The sequence below is a fragment of the Phyllobates terribilis genome, unplaced genomic scaffold (genome assembly GCF_046119375.1).
Source record: "Phyllobates terribilis strain yellow unplaced genomic scaffold, ASM4611937v1 Scaffold_1__5_contigs__length_1240528914, whole genome shotgun sequence".
Classification (NCBI taxonomy): Eukaryota; Metazoa; Chordata; class Amphibia; order Anura; family Dendrobatidae; genus Phyllobates; species Phyllobates terribilis.
In genome coordinates this window covers 706,827,148-706,845,467 of record NW_027362761.1, presented here as the reverse complement: position 1 = coordinate 706,845,467, position 18,320 = coordinate 706,827,148, and the positions used below count along the sequence as shown (strand labels likewise).

Sequence of the window (18,320 nt, the reverse complement as noted above, 5' to 3'; positions counted from 1 at the left end):
TGGGGGACTTACCTGCCGGGGAGGTACAGAACTACGACTGCATCAAGCGGGCCCTGATCCGGCAGTACAACCTCACTCCCGAGTCGTACCGCCAGAAGTTCCGGAGCCTGCTGCGTGGCCCCAAGGACACCTGGACCGATCATATGCGGGCGCTGTTGAGAGCCGCAGAGCACTGGACCTCGGGTCTAGCGCTTACTACCCGCCAGGAGGTCCAGGAACTGTTCGTCACGGAGCAGTTTTTGTGGAACTGCCCAGAGGACCTCCGACAGTTCCTCCGTGACCGAAAACCAACAGGGGCTTCTGCTACAGCCGCCCTGGCAGACGAGTATGCCAATAACAGGGCGCCTGAGCTGAAGAAGACTGCCAGCAGCACCTGGAGAGGGGGTAAGCCCAGTCATGCCCCTGTTTCCCCGGCCCCTAGAACACAAGGGGTGTATCCCCCTGTTGCCCTCTCCAGGCAAGGACCAGACGTAAGACGTTGTCATCTATGCAACAAACCAGGACACTTTAGGGCTGAGTGTCCCCAGCGCCAAAAGACCCCATCCCAGTCCCAGAGAGCGCCCAATGTTTTGTGTGTGGGAGGGGGTGGTGGTAGGTCCCTGGACAACATCCAACCCGTCACCATAGGCCGTTCTGCGGTCATGGGACTGCGGGACACGGGCGCTGAACGAACACTGGTACGGCCTGAGGTGGTGTCCCCCCAGGACTTGGTACCAGGAAAGACTCTTTCCGTCTCCGGGGTTGGAGGCGTGGAGCCGGCACTTCCCGTTGCCATGGTGTATTTGGACTGGGGTGCCGGAAGGGGGATGCGGGAGGTGGGAGTAACGCCAAATATTCCCGCAAATGTTTTATTAGGGACCGACTTGGGGCGTCTAGTATCGCAGTATGTACCCTCTGAACCCCCAAGTTCGGCCCCCCAAGAGTGTATTGATTTGTCTCTGCTGCTAATGCCAACCATGTTGTATGTAGTGTGTGTCCTGCTGAGGAGGAGGGAGTGAAACCTGAGGGTAACACCTGCACAGACACAACACAAACAGGGTTAGTGAAAGCAGGTGGGGAGTGTGGGGATGCCCGCAGAGGTGCTCAGCCGGCGTGCCGTGACCTCTTGTCCTCCGGTGAGGGAGGGGGCGGGCAGGATTCTGTAGAGGGAAGCTCAGGGATGGAGAGGGGGGCAGCTACCGGCAGTGTAGGGCTCCCAGGGGTATCCAGGCTGCTGAGCATAGGCCCACTGCAGGGGGAGGAACAGGCCATGGGAGGTGGGGGTGTCCCAAGAGAGGAGCCGCCAGGTAAGACCCCAGGGCAGGAGTTCCCCACATCCGAGATGTCCAAAGGCCTAGGAAGCCTGCCTGATCGGGCGGCTTGGTCAGAAACAGAGGGGAAGCAGGCACTACCCACGGTCACAGCGGTCATAGCCGCTGTCACCAGGAGTGGGAGCGCCGGAGCCCAAGGAGCCTTGCAGAGGTCCGACGGCTTCCCCACTTCTGACCAAGTGTCTGCCGGGTCAGACAGCGGCCAGGTGACATGCCCGGAGGGGCTGACAGAGGATGTGGCAGTTTCGTCGATTCTGGCCACATCAAGTCAGGAATTTCAGGCTGCGTTGGAAGCAGACGACAGCCTGAAAGCTCTCAAGGAACAGGCGGCACAGCCTCCCATGGAGTCAGACTGCGAGCGGGTGGTCTGGGACCAGGGACGGCTGTACCGGGTAACGGTCCAGCAGGGTTCACCGGAGGCGTGGCCCAGGGACCGACAGTTAGTGGTACCCTATCCGTTCAGGGCGGAATTGTTGCGGATCGCACACGAGATTCCGATGGCCGGACACCTAGGGATCGCTAAAACCAAGGCCAGGATAGCTCAGCATTTCTACTGGCCTGGGATGGGAGCCGCGGTGGGTGCCTACTGCCGTTCGTGTGACACCTGTCAGAGGGTGGGGAAGGCGGGGCCGCGCCCCAAAGCCCCACTGGTAACTCTGCCAATCATCGAAGAGCCTTTCTCGAGGGTCGCTGTGGATCTTATTGGACCTCTGTCCACTCCCAGCCACTCCGGGAAATGCTTCATACTCACGGTAGTGGACTATGCCACCCGGTACCCGGAAGCGGTAGCTTTGTCGTCCATTCGGGCCGACAAGGTGGCTACCGCCTTACTGGAGATCTTCTCCAGAGTGGGTTTCCCCCAAGAAATGCTCACCGACCGAGGGACCCAGTTCATGTCGCGGCTGATGGAGTCCCTCTGTAAGCAAATGCAGGTGCAACATCTGGTGGCCAGCCCGTATCACCCACAGACTAATGGCCTGTGTGAGCGGTTCAATGGCACCTTAAAGCAGATGCTTAAGATGTTGGTCGACTCCCACGGGAGAGACTGGGAGCGTTACCTCCCACACCTCCTATTTGCTTACCGGGAGGTTCCGCAGGCCTCAACGGGGTTCTCCCCCTTTGAGCTCCTGTACGGGCGACGGGTACGGGGCCCCCTGGCTCTGGTGAAGGAAGCATGGGAAGGGGATTTGGCCACCCCCGAGGTGTCGGTCATCGAGTATGTCGTGCGCCACCGGGACAGGATGATGGCCTTGGCAAAGCTGGTGCAGGACAATATGGCCCAGGCCCAGGCCGACCAGAAGCGGTGGTACGACCAGAATGCTTGTGAGAGGACCTACCAGGTGGGTCAAAAGGTGTGGGTACTGGTCCCCGTACCACAGAACAAGCTTCAGGCAGCCTGGGAAGGTCCCTACTTCGTGCACCAGAAACTCAATGCCGTCACCTATCTGGTCACCCTGGATCACGCCCGTGGAAGGAGGAAGGCCTTCCACGTGAACATGATGAAGGCTCATCATGAGCGGGAAGCGACTGCCCACCCAGTGTGCAACCTTCCCGAGGAAGGAGAGGTAGAAACCCTCCTGGATCTGCTCACCCAAGCCAAGGCGGGTGGGTCCATCGAGGATGTGGGGGTTGGCCACCAGCTCACGGAGGACCAACGGTCCCAGCTGGGGACCACCCTGCACCCCTTCCGGGGGCTGTTCAGCAGCCTGCCCGGAAGGACTGAGATGGCTGTCCACGACGTGGACACTGGCGATCACCCGCCGATCCGGCGTTCAGCATATCGGGTCTCTTTCGAGGTGCAGGGAAACATGCGCCAAGAGATAGACGAGATGCTGAAGCTGGGGGTGATCCAGGCATCCAGCAGCGCGTGGGCCTCGCCTGTAGTCCTCGTACCAAAGAAGGACCGAACTACACGGTTCTGCGTGGACTACCGGGGGCTCAACGCTGTAACGGCCACCGATGCGTTCCCCATACCACGCATCGATGACCTGCTCGATCGGATGGCCGGGGCTAAGTACCTGACCATCATGGATCTGAGCCGGGGGTACTGGCAGATTCCTCTGACCCCCGCGGCAAGGGAACGCTCTGCCTTTATCACCCCTTTTGGACTGTACGAGTCCACAGTGATGCCATTCGGCATGAAGAATGCCCCTGCCACTTTTCAGCGGATGGTCAATACGCTGCTTGAGGGACTTGAAGGGTACGCGGCTGCGTACTTGGACGATATTGCAGTCTTCAGTCCCACTTGGGAGGATCACCTAGAGCACCTGCGGCAGGTGCTCGGTCGGATCCACCGGGCAGGCTTGACCATCAAGCCGGAAAAGTGCCAGCTGGGCATGAGTGAGGTCCTCTACCTGGGTCACCGGGTAGGCGGGGGGGTTCTGAAGCCAGAACCGGGGAAAGTGGATGCCATCGCATCCTGGCCCACTCCTAGGACCAAAAAGCAGGTGATGTCCTTCTTGGGGACCGCCGGGTACTATAGGAGGTTCGTCCCACACTATAGCACCCTGGCCAAGCCCCTGACGGACCTCACCAAGAAGAAGCTGCCCGTCGCAGTCGACTGGACAGTCGCCTGCGAGACAGCTTTCGGGGCACTCAAGGCCGCCCTAAGTAGCTCCCCTGTACTGCAAGCTGCCGACTTCGACCGGCCGTTTGTGGTACAGACCGACGCCAGTGACTTTGGCCTCGGTGCTGTGCTAAGTCAGGTCAACACGACAGGCCAGGAACATCCTGTCTTGTACCTGAGCAGGAAGCTACTGCCCCGGGAGGTGGCTTACTCCACGGTGGAAAAAGAATGCCTGGCAATTGTATGGGCCCTGCAGCGTCTGCAGCCCTACTTGTACGGGAGCCATTTCACCGTGGAGACGGACCACAACCCCCTCAGCTGGTTACACACGGTCTCTGGGTCGAATGGCAGGTTGCTACGCTGGAGCCTCGCTCTCCAGCAGTACCACTTCTCCATTCGCCACAGAAGAGGCCGTGACCACGGTAACGCTGACGGGTTATCCCGGCAAGGGGAGGGTGCAGAAGGACGCACGGGGGAACACAGGAATGTGCTACCCCCTCGCGCCCTCGTATAGGGGGAGGTGTGATGAACCTGTAGCCGCCATCTTGGTAATGATAAATCATATCCAGGGATGGCCACACTTCAGCAGCCCCCACCCTTGGGACCTTCTGTTAAAATGTCAACTAGATAGTTTCCCCCCATCCAGGCTCCTGTAAGATAAGAAGCCTACTTAACACTTGAATGCTAGGAGCTTCAAAGACTTCGAGAGGAAACACAGCCAGCAGGGGGGGGGTGCTTCGTCTATCTGTACCTGACCATTTGTCCCATAGGACTAGTTTCTTTGTCTGTCACAAGCATGGAGGCATAAGATATAGAAACATGAATAGTACACGCATGTTGCGTGGGATGGGCCAATAAAAAAAATATCACGGCGTCCCGGAGCCATTGCGCACACAAGCCTCCGCGGTAGACGTTTGTACGTGCTCTGGAAGCCAAGATATAGCGCGGAGCCATTCCTGAGGACCGTATGGTATCATAATTGATATCAAAAGGTCGGTTACGGCGGCCCGAATCCATGGGAACCCCTGGGGGTATCATGAGACCATCCCAGAAGAAGTTATTGGGTTCCATAGAATTTGGGCTTCTGATCGAAGTTAGACCTGAGGGTGGAGACTGAGCCAGCTGACCTCACCAGCAGTGGGCGGGACGGGGCAGGTAAGATAGCAGGACAGACAAGAGACAAGTCAGTCTTGACCCAAGAGTGGGGTGCTGAACATCTGAGCACCAGCTGAGGCCACCAAGGGGAGGAGCAGTTTGACCATGCGGTGGTAGGCCTCAGCCTGTAACAAAGAACCGTGCCTGCGACCGCAGAATCCTCTCCCTGCGTCACAAGAAAATCAAGAAACCGGTAACTGATATGCTGTGGTGATTCTGTGTGTTGTATTCCATTGTTGTATAGTTTAGCCTGACCTTATACCTGTGTATATTTAGTTGTATATCGTGTATCTAGTGTATTATTATAATCAATTACCTCAAGTAATTGTGGGCCTGCCTTTTATTCTGCATAACGAACGCACGTCCGTGTGAGCTCGGCTCAAGCCAAAAACGCTACCCAGGGTTGGTTCCTGACCCGATATAGGCCCATTCACGGACTGGGCGTATATCTAAAATAGGGACTGGTGGCAGCATACCAACTGGGGATTGGGGAAGGCTGGTAGTGACGGTCGGAGGTTCAGATATATATATTCCTGGCGCGGCCAAGGAAGATATATATACCGCCCTCACTACAGAGGGCCCCGATACCCAGTAGGTTACAGGACAGTCTCCCTGGCGACCGCTTATCCTAGGTGCAGTTCCTTGACTGACCTGAGGCTAAGAGGGCGCTAGCGAGTTGTGCTGTGTAGTGACGTTACGGTTTAGTGACGTTGAAGGGAACACTCTACCGTGTTCCCTGCGCTGGTTGCAGCTTCCTGGCACTACTTTCTCTAGGTGCAGTACCTTGACTGACCTGAGAGGTAAGGGGGCGCCAGAGAGCTGCACCCACCGGCCGGCCTTCATCACAACTCCTATGTGTGCTACAGCCTGTAAAGCACTGCAATCTCCTATGTGTGTTACAGCCACAAAGCACTGCAATCTCCTATGTGTGTTACAGCCTATAAAGCACTGCAATCTCCTATGTGTGTTACAGCCTGTAGCACTACAATCTCCTATGTGTGTTACAGCCTGTAAAGCACTGCAATCTCCTATGTGTGTTACAGCCTGTAGCACTACAATCTCCTATGTGTGTTACAGCCTGTAAAGCACTGCAATCTCCTATGTGTGTTACAGCCTGTAAAGCACTGCAATCTCCTATGTGTGTTACAGCCTGTAAAGCACTGCAATCTCCTATGTGTGTTACAGCCTGTAAAGCACTGCAATCTCCTATGTGTGTTACAGCCTGTAAAGCACTGTAATCTCCTGTGTGTTACAGCCTGTAGCACTACAATCTCCTATGTGTGTTACAGCCTGTAAAGCACTGCAATCTCCTATGTGTGTTACAGCCTGTAAAGCACTGCAATCTCCTATGTGTGTTACAGCCTGTAAAGCACTGCAATCTCCTATGTGTGTTACAGCCGGTAAAGCACTGCAATCTCCTATGTGTGTTACAGCCGGTAAAGCACTGCCATCTCCTATGTGTGTTACAGCCGGTAAAGCACTGCAATCTCCTATGTGTGTTACAGCCGGTAAAGCACTGCAATCTCCTATGTGTGTTACAGCCTGTAAAGCACTGCAATCTCCTATGTGTGTTACAGCCGGTAAAGCACTGCAATCTCCTATGTGTGTTACAGCCTGTAAAGCACTGCAATCTCCTATGTGTGCTACAGCCTGTAAAGCACTGCAATCTCCTATGTGTGTTACAGCCGGTAAAGCACTGCAATCTCCTATGTGTGTTACAGCCGGTAAAGCACTGCAATCTCCTATGTGTGCTACAGCCGGTAAAGCACTGCAATCTCCTATGTGTGTTACAGCCGGTAAAGCACTGCAATCTCCTATGTGTGTTACAGCCGGTAAAGCACTGCCATCTCCTATGTGTGTTACAGCCGGTAAAGCACTGCAATCTCCTATGTGTGTTACAGCCACAAATCACTGCAATCTCCTATGTGTGTTACAGCCGGTAAAGCACTGCAATCTCCTATGTGTGTTACAGCCGGTAAAGCACTGCCATCTCCTATGTGTGTTACAGCCGGTAAAGCACTGCAATCTCCTATGTGTGTTACAGCCGGTAAAGCATTGCAATCTCCTATGTGTGCTACAGCCTGTAAAGCACTGCAATCTCCTATGTGTGTTACAGCCGGTAAAGCACTGCAATCTCCTATGTGTGTTACAGCCGGTAAAGCACTGCAATCTCCTATGTGTGTTACAGCCACAAATCACTGCAATCTCCTATGTGTGTTACAGCCACAAATCACTGCAATCTCCTATGTGTGTTACAGCCACAAAGCACTGCAATCTCCTATGTGTGTTACAGTCGGTAAAGCACTGCAATCACCTATGTGTGTTACAGCCGGTAAAGCACTGCAATCTCCTATGTGTGTTACAGCCGGTAAAGCACTGCAATCTCCTATGTGTGTTACAGCCGGTAAAGCACTGCAATCTCCTATGTGTGTTACAGCCTGTAAAGCACTGCAATCTCCTATGTGTGTTACAGCCTGTAAAGCACTGCAATCACCTATATGTGTTACAGCCACAAAGCACTGCAATCTCCTGTGTGTGTTACAGCCACAAAGCACTGCAATCTCCTATGTGTGTTACAGCCTGTAAAGCACTGCAATCTCCTATGTGTGTTACAGCCACAAAGCACTGCAATCTCCTGTTTGTGTTACAGCCACAAAGCACTGCAATCTCCTGTGTGTGTTACAGCCTGTAAAGCACTGCAATCTCCTATGTGTGTTACAGCCACAAATCACTGCAATCTCCTATGTGTGCTACAGCCTGTAAAGCACTGCAATCTCCTATCTGTGTTACAGCCTGTAAAGCACTGCAATCTCCTATGTGTGTTACAGCCTGTAAAGCATTGCAATCTCCTATGTGTGTTACAGCCTGTAAAGCACTGCAATCTCCTATGTGTGTTACAGCCTGTAAAGCACTGCAATCTCCTATGTGTGTTACAGTCTGTAAAGCACTGCAATCTCCTATGTGTGTTACAGCCACAAAGCACTGCAATCTCCTATGTGTGTTACAGCCTGTAAAGCACTGCAATCTCCTATGTGTGTTACAGCCTGTAAAGCACTGCAATCTCCTATGTGTGTTACAGCCTGTAAAGCACTGCAATCGCCTATATGTGTTACAGCCACAAAGCACTGCAATCTCCTGTGTGTGTTACAGCCACAAAGCACTGCAATCTCCTATGTGTGTTACAGCCTGTAAAGCACTGCAATCTCCTATATGTGTTACAGCCACAAAGCACTGCAATCTCCTGTGTGTGTTACAGCCACAAAGCACTGCAATCTCCTGTGTGTGTTACAGCCTGTAAAGCACTGCAATCTCCTATGTGTGTTACAGCCACAAATCACTGCAATCTCCTATGTGTGCTACAGCCTGTAAAGCACTGCAATATCCTATGTGTGTTACAGCCACAAAGCACTGCAATCTCCTATGTGTGCTACAGCCTGTAAAGCACTGCAATCTCCTATGTGTGTTACAGCCACAAAGCACTGCAATCTCCTATGTGTGTTACAGCCTATAAAGCACTGCAATCTCCTATGTGTGTTACAGCCTGTAGCACTACAATCTCCTATGTGTGTTACAGCCTGTAAAGCACTGCAATCTCCTATGTGTGTTACAGCCTGTAGCACTACAATCTCCTATGTGTGTTACAGCCTGTAAAGCACTGCAATCTCCTATGTGTGTTACAGCCTGTAAAGCACTGCAATCTCCTATGTGTGTTACAGCCTGTAAAGCACTGCAGTCTCCTATGTGTGTTACAGCCTGTAAAGCACTGCAATCTCCTATGTGTGTTACAGCCTGTAGCACTACAATCTCCTATGTGTGTTACAGCCTGTAAAGCACTGCAATCTCCTATGTGTGTTACAGCCTGTAAAGCACTGCAATCTCCTATGTGTGTTACAGCCGGTAAAGCACTGCAATCTCCTATGTGTGTTACAGCCGGTAAAGCACTGCAATCTCCTATGTGTGTTACAGCCTGTAAAGCACTGCAATCTCCTATGTGTGTTACAGCCGGTAAAGCACTGCAATCTCCTATGTGTGTTACAGCCGGTAAAGCACTGCAATCTCCTATGTGTGTTACAGCCGCTAAAGCACTGCCATCTCCTATGTGTGTTACAGCCGGTAAAGCACTGCAATCTCCTATGTGTGTTACAGCCGGTAAAGCATTGCAATCTCCTATGTGTGCTACAGCCTGTAAAGCACTGCAATCTCCTATGTGTGTTACAGCCTGTAAAGCACTGAAATCTCCTATGTGTGTTACAGCCGGTAAAGCACTGCAATCTCCTATGTGTGTTACAGCCGGTAAAGCACTGCAATCTCCTATGTGTGTTACAGCCGCTAAAGCACTGCCATCTCCTATGTGTGTTACAGCCGGTAAAGCACTGCAATCTCCTATGTGTGTTACAGCCGGTAAAGCATTGCAATCTCCTATGTGTGCTACAGCCTGTAAAGCACTGCAATCTCCTATGTGTGTTACAGCCGGTAAAGCACTGCAATCTCCTATGTGTGTTACAGCCGGTAAAGCACTGCAATCTCCTATGTATGTTACAGCCGGTAAAGCACTGCAATCTCCTATGTGTGTTACAGCCACAAATCACTGCAATCTCCTATGTGTGTTACAGCCACAAATCACTGCAATCTCCTATGTATGTTACAGCCACAAAGCACTGCAATCTCCTATGTGTGTTACAGCCACAAAGCACTGCAATCTCCTATGTGTGTTACAGCCGGTAAAGCACTGCAATCTCCTATGTGTGTTACAGCCGGTCAAGCACTGCAATAACCTATGTGTGTTACAGCCGGTAAAGCACTGCAATCTCCTATGTGTGTTACAGCCTGTAAAGCACTGCAATCTCCTATGTGTGTTACAGCCTGTAAAGCACTGCAATCTCCTATGTGTGTTACAGCCGGTAAAGCACTGCAATCACCTATGTGTGTTACAGCCGGTAAAGCACTGCAATCTCCTATGTGTGTTACAGCCTGTAAAGCACTGCAATCTCCTATGTGTGTTACAGCCGGTAAAGCACTGCAATCTCCTATGTGTGTTACAGCCGGTAAAGCACTGCAATCTCCTATGTGTGTTACAGCCGGTAAAGCACTGTAATCTCCTATGTGTGTTACAGCCGGTAAAGCACTGCAATCTCCTATGTGTGTTACAGCCGGTAAAGCACTGCAATCACCTATGTGTGTTACAGCCGGTAAAGCACTGTAATCTCCTATGTGTGTTACAGCCGGTAAAGCACTGCAATCTCCTATGTGTGTTACAGCCGGTAAAGCACTGCAATCTCCTATGTGTGTTACAGCCGGTAAAGCACTGTAATCTCCTATGTGTGTTACAGCCGGTAAAGCACTGCAATCTCCTATGTGTGTTACAGCCGGTAAAGCACTGCAATCTCCTATGTGTGTTACAGCCGGTAAAGCACTGCAATCTCCTATGTGTGTTACAGCCGGTAAAGCACTGCAATCTCCTATGTGTGTTACAGCCGCTAAAGCACTGCCATCTCCTATGTGTGTTACAGCCGGTAAAGCACTGCAATCTCCTATGTGTGTTACAGCCGGTAAAGCATTGCAATCTCCTATGTGTGCTACAGCCTGTAAAGCACTGCAATCTCCTATGTGTGTTACAGCCGGTAAAGCACTGCAATCTCCTATGTGTGTTACAGCCGGTAAAGCACTGCAATCTCCTATGTATGTTACAGCCGGTAAAGCACTGCAATCTCCTATGTGTGTTACAGCCACAAATCACTGCAATCTCCTATGTGTGTTACAGCCACAAAGCACTGCAATCTCCTATGTGTGTTACAGCCACAAAGCACTGCAATCTCCTATGTGTGTTACAGCCACAAAGCACTGCAATCTCCTATGTGTGTTACAGCCACAAAGCACTGCAATCTCCTATGTGTGTTACAGCCACAAAGCACTGCAATCTCCTATGTGTGTTACAGCCGGTAAAGCACTGCAATCTCCTATGTGTGTTACAGCCGGTAAAGCACTGCAATCACCTATGTGTGTTACAGCCGGTAAAGCACTGCAATCTCCTATGTGTGTTACAGCCTGTAAAGCACTGCAATCTCCTATGTGTGTTACAGCCTGTAAAGCACTGCAATCTCCTATGTGTGTTACAGCCGGTAAAGCACTGCAATCACCTATGTGTGTTACAGCCGGTAAAGCACTGCAATCTCCTATGTGTGTTACAGCCGGTAAAGCACTGCAATCTCCTATGTGTGTTACAGCCTGTAAAGGACTGCAATCTCCTATGTGTGTTACAGCCGGTAAAGCACTGCAATCTCCTATGTGTGTTACAGCCGGTAAAGCACTGCAATCTCCTATGTGTGTTACAGCCGGTAAAGCACTGTAATCTCCTATGTGTGTTACAGCCGGTAAAGCACTGCAATCTCCTATGTGTGTTACAGCCGGTAAAGCACTGCAATCACCTATGTGTGTTACAGCCGGTAAAGCACTGTAATCTCCTATGTGTGTTACAGCCGGTAAAGCACTGCAATCTCCTATGTGTGTTACAGCCGGTAAAGCACTGCAATCTCCTATGTGTGTTACAGCCGGTAAAGCACTGTAATCTCCTATGTGTGTTACAGCCGGTAAAGCACTGCAATCTCCTATGTGTGTTACAGCCGGTAAAGCACTGCAATCTCCTATGTGTGTTACAGCCGGTAAAGCACTGCAATCTCCTATGTGTGTTACAGCCGGTAAAGCACTGCAATCTCCTATGTGTGTTACAGCCGGTAAAGCACTGCAATCACCTATGTGTGTTACAGCCGGTAAAGCACTGTAATCTCCTATGTGTGTTACAGCCGGTAAAGCACTGCAATCTCCTATGTGTGTTACAGCCGGTAAAGCACTGCAATCTCCTATGTGTGTTACAGCCGGTAAAGCACTGCAATCTCCTATGTGTGTTACAGCCGGTAAAGCACTGCAATCTCCTATGTGTGTTACAGCCGGTAAAGCACTGCAATCTCCTATGTGTGTTACAGCCGGTAAAGCACTGCCATCAGCTATGTAAATTACTGCCGGCTGAGTTCTGCAACCACCTGTGAGTTACAGCGTGCTTGATTCACATTGACATGATTTACATTGTGAACTGTGTCAATAAACTGTTCCAGTTGCCTCAGTTACTGTGTAACTATAATGCCTGTGCTCTCATTAATAGACTGTAAGTGCTATACTAATTGTATATTGCAAGTAAACATCCATTCCAGGTAAACCATGGTTCGGTCATGTGAGTTACTGTGCCATCCTCCCGTGAGGTACCATGCTTAGGGTTATAGGCCACACACACAAAGCTGACCCTTTAACAAACTCTCTAAAATATTACGTGTGGAAAGTGTTGCAATAAAAATAAATATTCGGCTGGTGATTACCATTATTCTCATTGTTGTTAGTGATGAGCAAACTAACCCAGATAAGGGGTTACCCGAGCAAACTCGGGTGCTAACCGAGTATCTTTGGCATGCTCAAAAAATAGGTTTGAGTCGCCGTGGCTGCATGTCTCACGGCTGTTAGACAGCCGCACCAAATGCATGGATTACCTAACAAACAGACAATCCCTGCATGTGTTGCAGCTGTCTAACAGAAATGCAGCTGCGGCGACACAGACCTATTTTCCGAGCACGCCAAAGATACTCGGTTAGCACCCGATCGTGCTCGGGTAACCCCTTATCTGGGCACGTTCGCGCATCACTAATTGTTATATATCAGCCACGTGGGGATGAGTTGATGTTCACACTGTGTGCAGCTACTTCACTGCAGATCTGTAACCACTTCTACCTGTACAAGAGAAGGCAATGCACATAGAAAATGACTAACAGTTTCCTATTTTTGTTGGGTTTGTTTTGTGTTGCATAAAATATAGTAATCACTTTCCTGACAGGTCATCTGTAATATATTTGGAATGGTAAAGATTCCCATGGGGTCCATGATTGACAGGAATATTATTAACCTGAAGGAATTTCAGATCAGCCATATAAATCCATATACATATGAAGATGTTAAGTTACTCTCTCTATCACATGCTGTAAGACTGAATATATGCCACATTATTATATATTATAAAATAAGTGAAATTCTATTTTTTACTAAGCATTTTAGCTTTCTTGAACATATTGTACCACACTTTAAAGTAAATTACAATAATTCTATAATCCATATGACAGGAAGCCCTTGTGTAGTCCCATAGTAGATGTGACATTTCCTGTTTTACATTACTATTTTATATTGCTTTATTGGCAATGTATGATATGATGTTTAACACTTAAAGAATATTTCATTTTGTGCTTACTTTTGGCCCATCTATAAATAAAATAGTTCAACAAGTAAGGCCTTTTTATGTCCCCATTCCCCTCTGATACTTACAAATATAATAATACTCATGTCCAGGACGAAACTCGAACCCCAGAGAAAAAGGCGTAAACAGCTGGAATTTCTCTGAAAACTTCAATGGTCCATTAGGAGAATCTGGTCGGTTGCATTCCCATCTTTTGAACCCCTTCTGACGATGGTCACAGGAGGCATGGCCATCATAATTGACCATATAGAGTATATAGCGCTCCATTCTATCTGCTGGGAGTGGAATCTCGTAATGGGGGCAGTAAATATCCAAGTAGTCATTGATACTCACATCCACCGTGTAGTCACCATGATGAAACCTATGGGACATAACAGCAATGTTAGACACTATGTAATACCATCAGGCTAATTCATTCTGATAAAGCGAATTCAAAGATTTTCAGAATAAACCAAATACAGCAAAACCAAAAACATGAGAATTAATCCAGAAAATAGAGAAGTTTTGTATTGCATTTTTTTAGGTTCTCTAAGTCATAGCTAGGGTTCCCTTCACATGGGTGAAAAATCAGTGTATTGCTCGAGCCCTGTATCAAAATAATCTGTCAAGCACAGAGTGGCTTCTTGATTTCCCAAAAGTACTCAGACCATGGGGCATACGTCTCACCTCCCTCTGTGCCCCTGCAATTGTCATTTGATATATGCTTATAACTTATGATTATTATGTGTAGTATATGTACCAGGTTTAATAAAGTTAGAAATATTGAAATCCCTAAATTCTGCTAGAGACCAGGAATATAGACCATAGTGGTATTGTGGTGGCTACATCAACTCTAGCTGGGACATACAGTGGGGAAAATAAGTATTTGATACACTGATGATTTTGCAAGTTTTCCCACCTACAAAGAATAGAGAGGTCTGTAATTTTTATCGTAGGTACACTTCAACTGTGAAAGACAGAATCTAAAAATAAAAAAACAGAAAATCACATTGTATGATTCTTAAATAATGAAATTGCATTTTATTGCATGAAATAAGTATTTGATCACCTACCAACCAACAAGAATTCTGGCTCTCACAGACCAGTTAGTTTTTCTTTAAGAAGCCCTCCTACTCTGCACTCATTACCTGTATTAATTGTGCATGTTTGAACTCGTTACCTGTATAAAAGACACCTGTTCACACACTCAATCAATCACACTCCAATTTCTCCACCATGGCCAAGACCAAAGATCTGTCTAAGGACATCAGGGACAATATTGTAGATCTGCACAAGGCTGGGATGGGCTGCAGGACAATAGGCAAGCAGCTTGGTGAGAAGGGAACAACTGTTGGCACAATTATTAGAAAATGGAAGAAACACAAGATGACTGTCAATCTTCCTCGGTCTGGGGCTCCATGCAAGATCTTGCCTCGTGGGGTAAGGATGATTCTGAGAAAGGTCAGGAATCAGCCCAGAACTACAAGGGAGGACCTGGTCAATGACCTAAAGAGAGCTTTGACCACAGTCTCCAACATTATTGTTAGTAGAACACTATGCTGTCATGGATTAAAATCCTGCAGGGCACACAAGGTCCCCCTGCTTATGCCAGCACATGTCCAGGCCCATTTGAAGTTCACCAATGACCATCTAGATGATCCAGATGAGGCAGGGGAGAAGGTCATGTGGTCAGATGAGACCAAAAGAGAACTTTTTGGTATCAACTGCACTCGCCATGTTTGGAGGAAGAAGAAGGATGAGTGCAGCAACAAGAACACCGTCCCACCTATGAAGCATGATGGGAGAAACATCATACTTCGGTGGTGTTTTTCCGCAAAGGGGACAGGACGACTGAACCGTATTGTAGGGAAGATGGATGGGGACATGTATCTCGAGATTTTGGCCAAAAATCTCCTTCCCTCAGTAAGAGCATTGAAGATTGGTTGTGGTGGGGTCTTCTAGCATGACAATGACCAGAAACACACAGCCAGTGAAACTAAGGAGTGGCTACGTAAGAAGCATTTCAAGGTCCTGGAGTGGTCTAGCCAGTCTCCAGACCTGAACCCAATAGAAAATCTTTGGAGGGAGCTGAAACACAATGTTGCCCAGTGACAGACCCGAAATCTGAAAGATCTGGAGAAGATCTGTGTGGAGGAGTGGGCCAAAATCCCTGCTGCAGTGTGTGCAAACTTGGTCAAGAACTACAGGAAACGTCTGATCTCTGTAATTGCAAACACAGGTTTCTGTACCAAATATTATGTTCTGTTTTTCTATTGTATCAAATACTTATTTCATGAAATAAAATGAAAATTTATTATGTAAAAACCATACAATGAGATTTTCTGGATTTTTCCCACCTACAAAGAATGGATATCTCTCTATTCTTTGTAGGTGGGAAAACTTACAAAATTGGCAGTGTATCAAATACTTAATTTCCCACTGTAGCTGTGTTTGAGAAATGCCTAAAAAAAATCTCATGACTGTAGCCACATTTGGCATCTAGGCTAGCATGGCACTATATTTAAGAAGCATTCACAATTTTTTTTTATCTTTGTCTCAGTTCGTATCAGCTAATTAGTAGGGCAGGTAATTCTCTTACCAGGCGTTTTATTGCTGAATCATCACCTCTGTTTCTGTGACCCAGACTTTGACTAAATGTGTCCTATAGCTTCCTCTGTGTGGCCCAAAAATCAGTGTCACTGTGCATTCCTTGAGACTTATTGAGACTCGTATAGGAATGCTTAAAGAGACTGACTTCTAAAAAAGTTTCCTGGAGTGTTCCTTTAACTCTCATCTTCTAAGATGTTCTTTAATGCTATAGCACACAGCTACAAGTATAAGCAACCATTGTTCATTCGCCGTTCAGGGAGGGAAATGTCAATAAATAATTATTCCATGTAATATGGCAGTTTGTCTTCACTGTTTCCAAGTTGTTTTCACATGTGCCCTTTGGGTAGATTTGCCATGTGTGACTATATTATGTCACACACTGCTGTGTCTGTAAATTTACAGTCAGGTGCAAAGCAGGTGTAACACCACGGAGTACGAATAGCACCAGATTAATCAAAGCAATGCGAAATGCCAGGCTTTGCCATGCAATATTTCATTTTCAAAGCAAAATATTAGTACAGCCTCAACTGATTTTCATCTTTAGTGTCAGATGATAGATTAAGAAAAATTAATACATCCATTAAACACATTACACCGACTACAGTCACAAACCAATAGTGACCGAAAATCGGACAGTGCTGGAAATGTAAGCCATATATATGATAGCTACCAATAGCAGATCTCTGCATCCACGATCACCTTCAGACGAGTGGTCATACGTTGCTTTCTCTTACAATGCGGTCCTTCTTCTTGCAGCAGCAATCTCTGATTCTGAGACTGGTGTTACATTGCCAAAAATTACTATATTTTTTATCAATTTTGTATCATTTCAAACAGTTTTATGCCACAATTCTAGCAAAAACTATTCGATGAATTATGGCGAAAGAGGATATCTGTGACCTATGCAAATCTAGTCTCATAGATGTCGTATAGCATAGCTCTTGTAGAATTCCACTGGATTGAAACACTCACCTGACTACAAAAAAGAGATACCCAAAAACCTGTAATAACACATGCCAAAAGGATTTCATGATATATACTTTTATGAGCCTAACCTCATAGGTAAAGTCTTCATAGCCGGAACAGAAAATTAACTTAAAGTATGAATATCTATGAAATACAATATATTCAGGGCAACCTGTCACTTATCTGATCGTTTTTGCCATAACAGCCTTGTTACCAAACTGTTGTCAAATACCATCCAACTTGTTAAATGACCAAAGAGAAGCTGGCTGCACCTTCCTCATTCATTTAGGCTATGTTCACACACCATAGGCCCCATTTAGCCAACATATACTCCTAGATATTTCTTTTTTAACTGGTGTGGTAAAGTGTAATCCATTATGCTTCTCTATACAAATGCATCCTGCAAAAAAATGTATATCACACAATATCTGATGTCACACACTTAAACAATACACATAAACCTTTTATTAGGTGTTTTTGTGCAGTATTTTATTTTATTGCAGTTTTTCCTTACAGAATCCACAATAAATCTACCACATATATACATTGAACGTATACTAACTTGTGCTACAGCTCGTTTCTTTGGTTTCACAAATTCTTATTATTTATTATTATAGCACCATTAATTCCATGGCGCTTACATGTTTAAAAGGGGTATACATAGCAAACAGCAAGAACAAAAACGAGTCCACGACTGGTACAGGAGGAGAGGACCCTGCCCGGAGGGCTCACAATCTAGACAGATACACATTGCCTCAGAAAGGCATAAGATATTGTCTTATTTTTCTCTTCTTTACTTCAGCGAATAACAAAGCAGCTTTTGTTCTATAGTCAGGTATAATATTTCCATCATTTAATAAATGCAAACCACACAAGTCAAAGAAAACAATAGCAGATGATTTTGCTCACTAGTACTCATGGGCTCGAGTGCGAACTCAGCAGTGTACTGCCATAAAGCAGCGTTCCCGAAAATGCTCATTTCGGCATACAGGCGGCCCTCAGGAATTAATTTCACATGAATATTAGAAGCACTCATGCCTGTCTATGAATATTTCATATATTTTACCCTTACAAACAGAGGGGTTAATTGTTTGGTTTTTCTCATTGCTCAATGAAGGTGAGAAGAGAACAATCTCAATCTCTTCACAAGTACATCTGTCTCCCATGTGAACACCTATCTATTCTTACAGAAATTAATTGAAATATCTTGTAAGATTTTCCGTGCATGAATTTGACAAAATTTCTGTGTCCCCCCTGTTAAATCCCAGAGCGGGATGTTGACGTTTTTTCACAGCAGGGCTTCCTCACCAATTAATTTGAGGTTTCTACTCATTGCACTTCCAGTTGGATAAATCTGCCTCGCTGGCAGAGATGTGTCAGGCCTGTCGCTACAATTCTGTTTTGAGCCTCTGACAGGTAGGAAAGAAATCCGCCCTAATTACCT

The 18,320-nt window shown here is 47.4% G+C and overlaps 1 protein-coding gene across 1 annotated transcript in view; it reads right to left on the bottom strand.

Annotated features, from left to right (window-relative positions):
* EFNA2 (ephrin A2) overlaps positions 1–18,320 on the bottom strand; it is a 320,028-nt gene that overhangs the window by 117,057 nt on the left and 184,651 nt on the right. Inside the window, exon 2 of the mRNA XM_073686174.1 lies at positions 13,390–13,682. Coding sequence (XP_073542275.1) covers positions 13,390–13,682 — 293 coding nt within the window. The remainder of the gene's footprint in view (positions 1–13,389; positions 13,683–18,320) is intronic.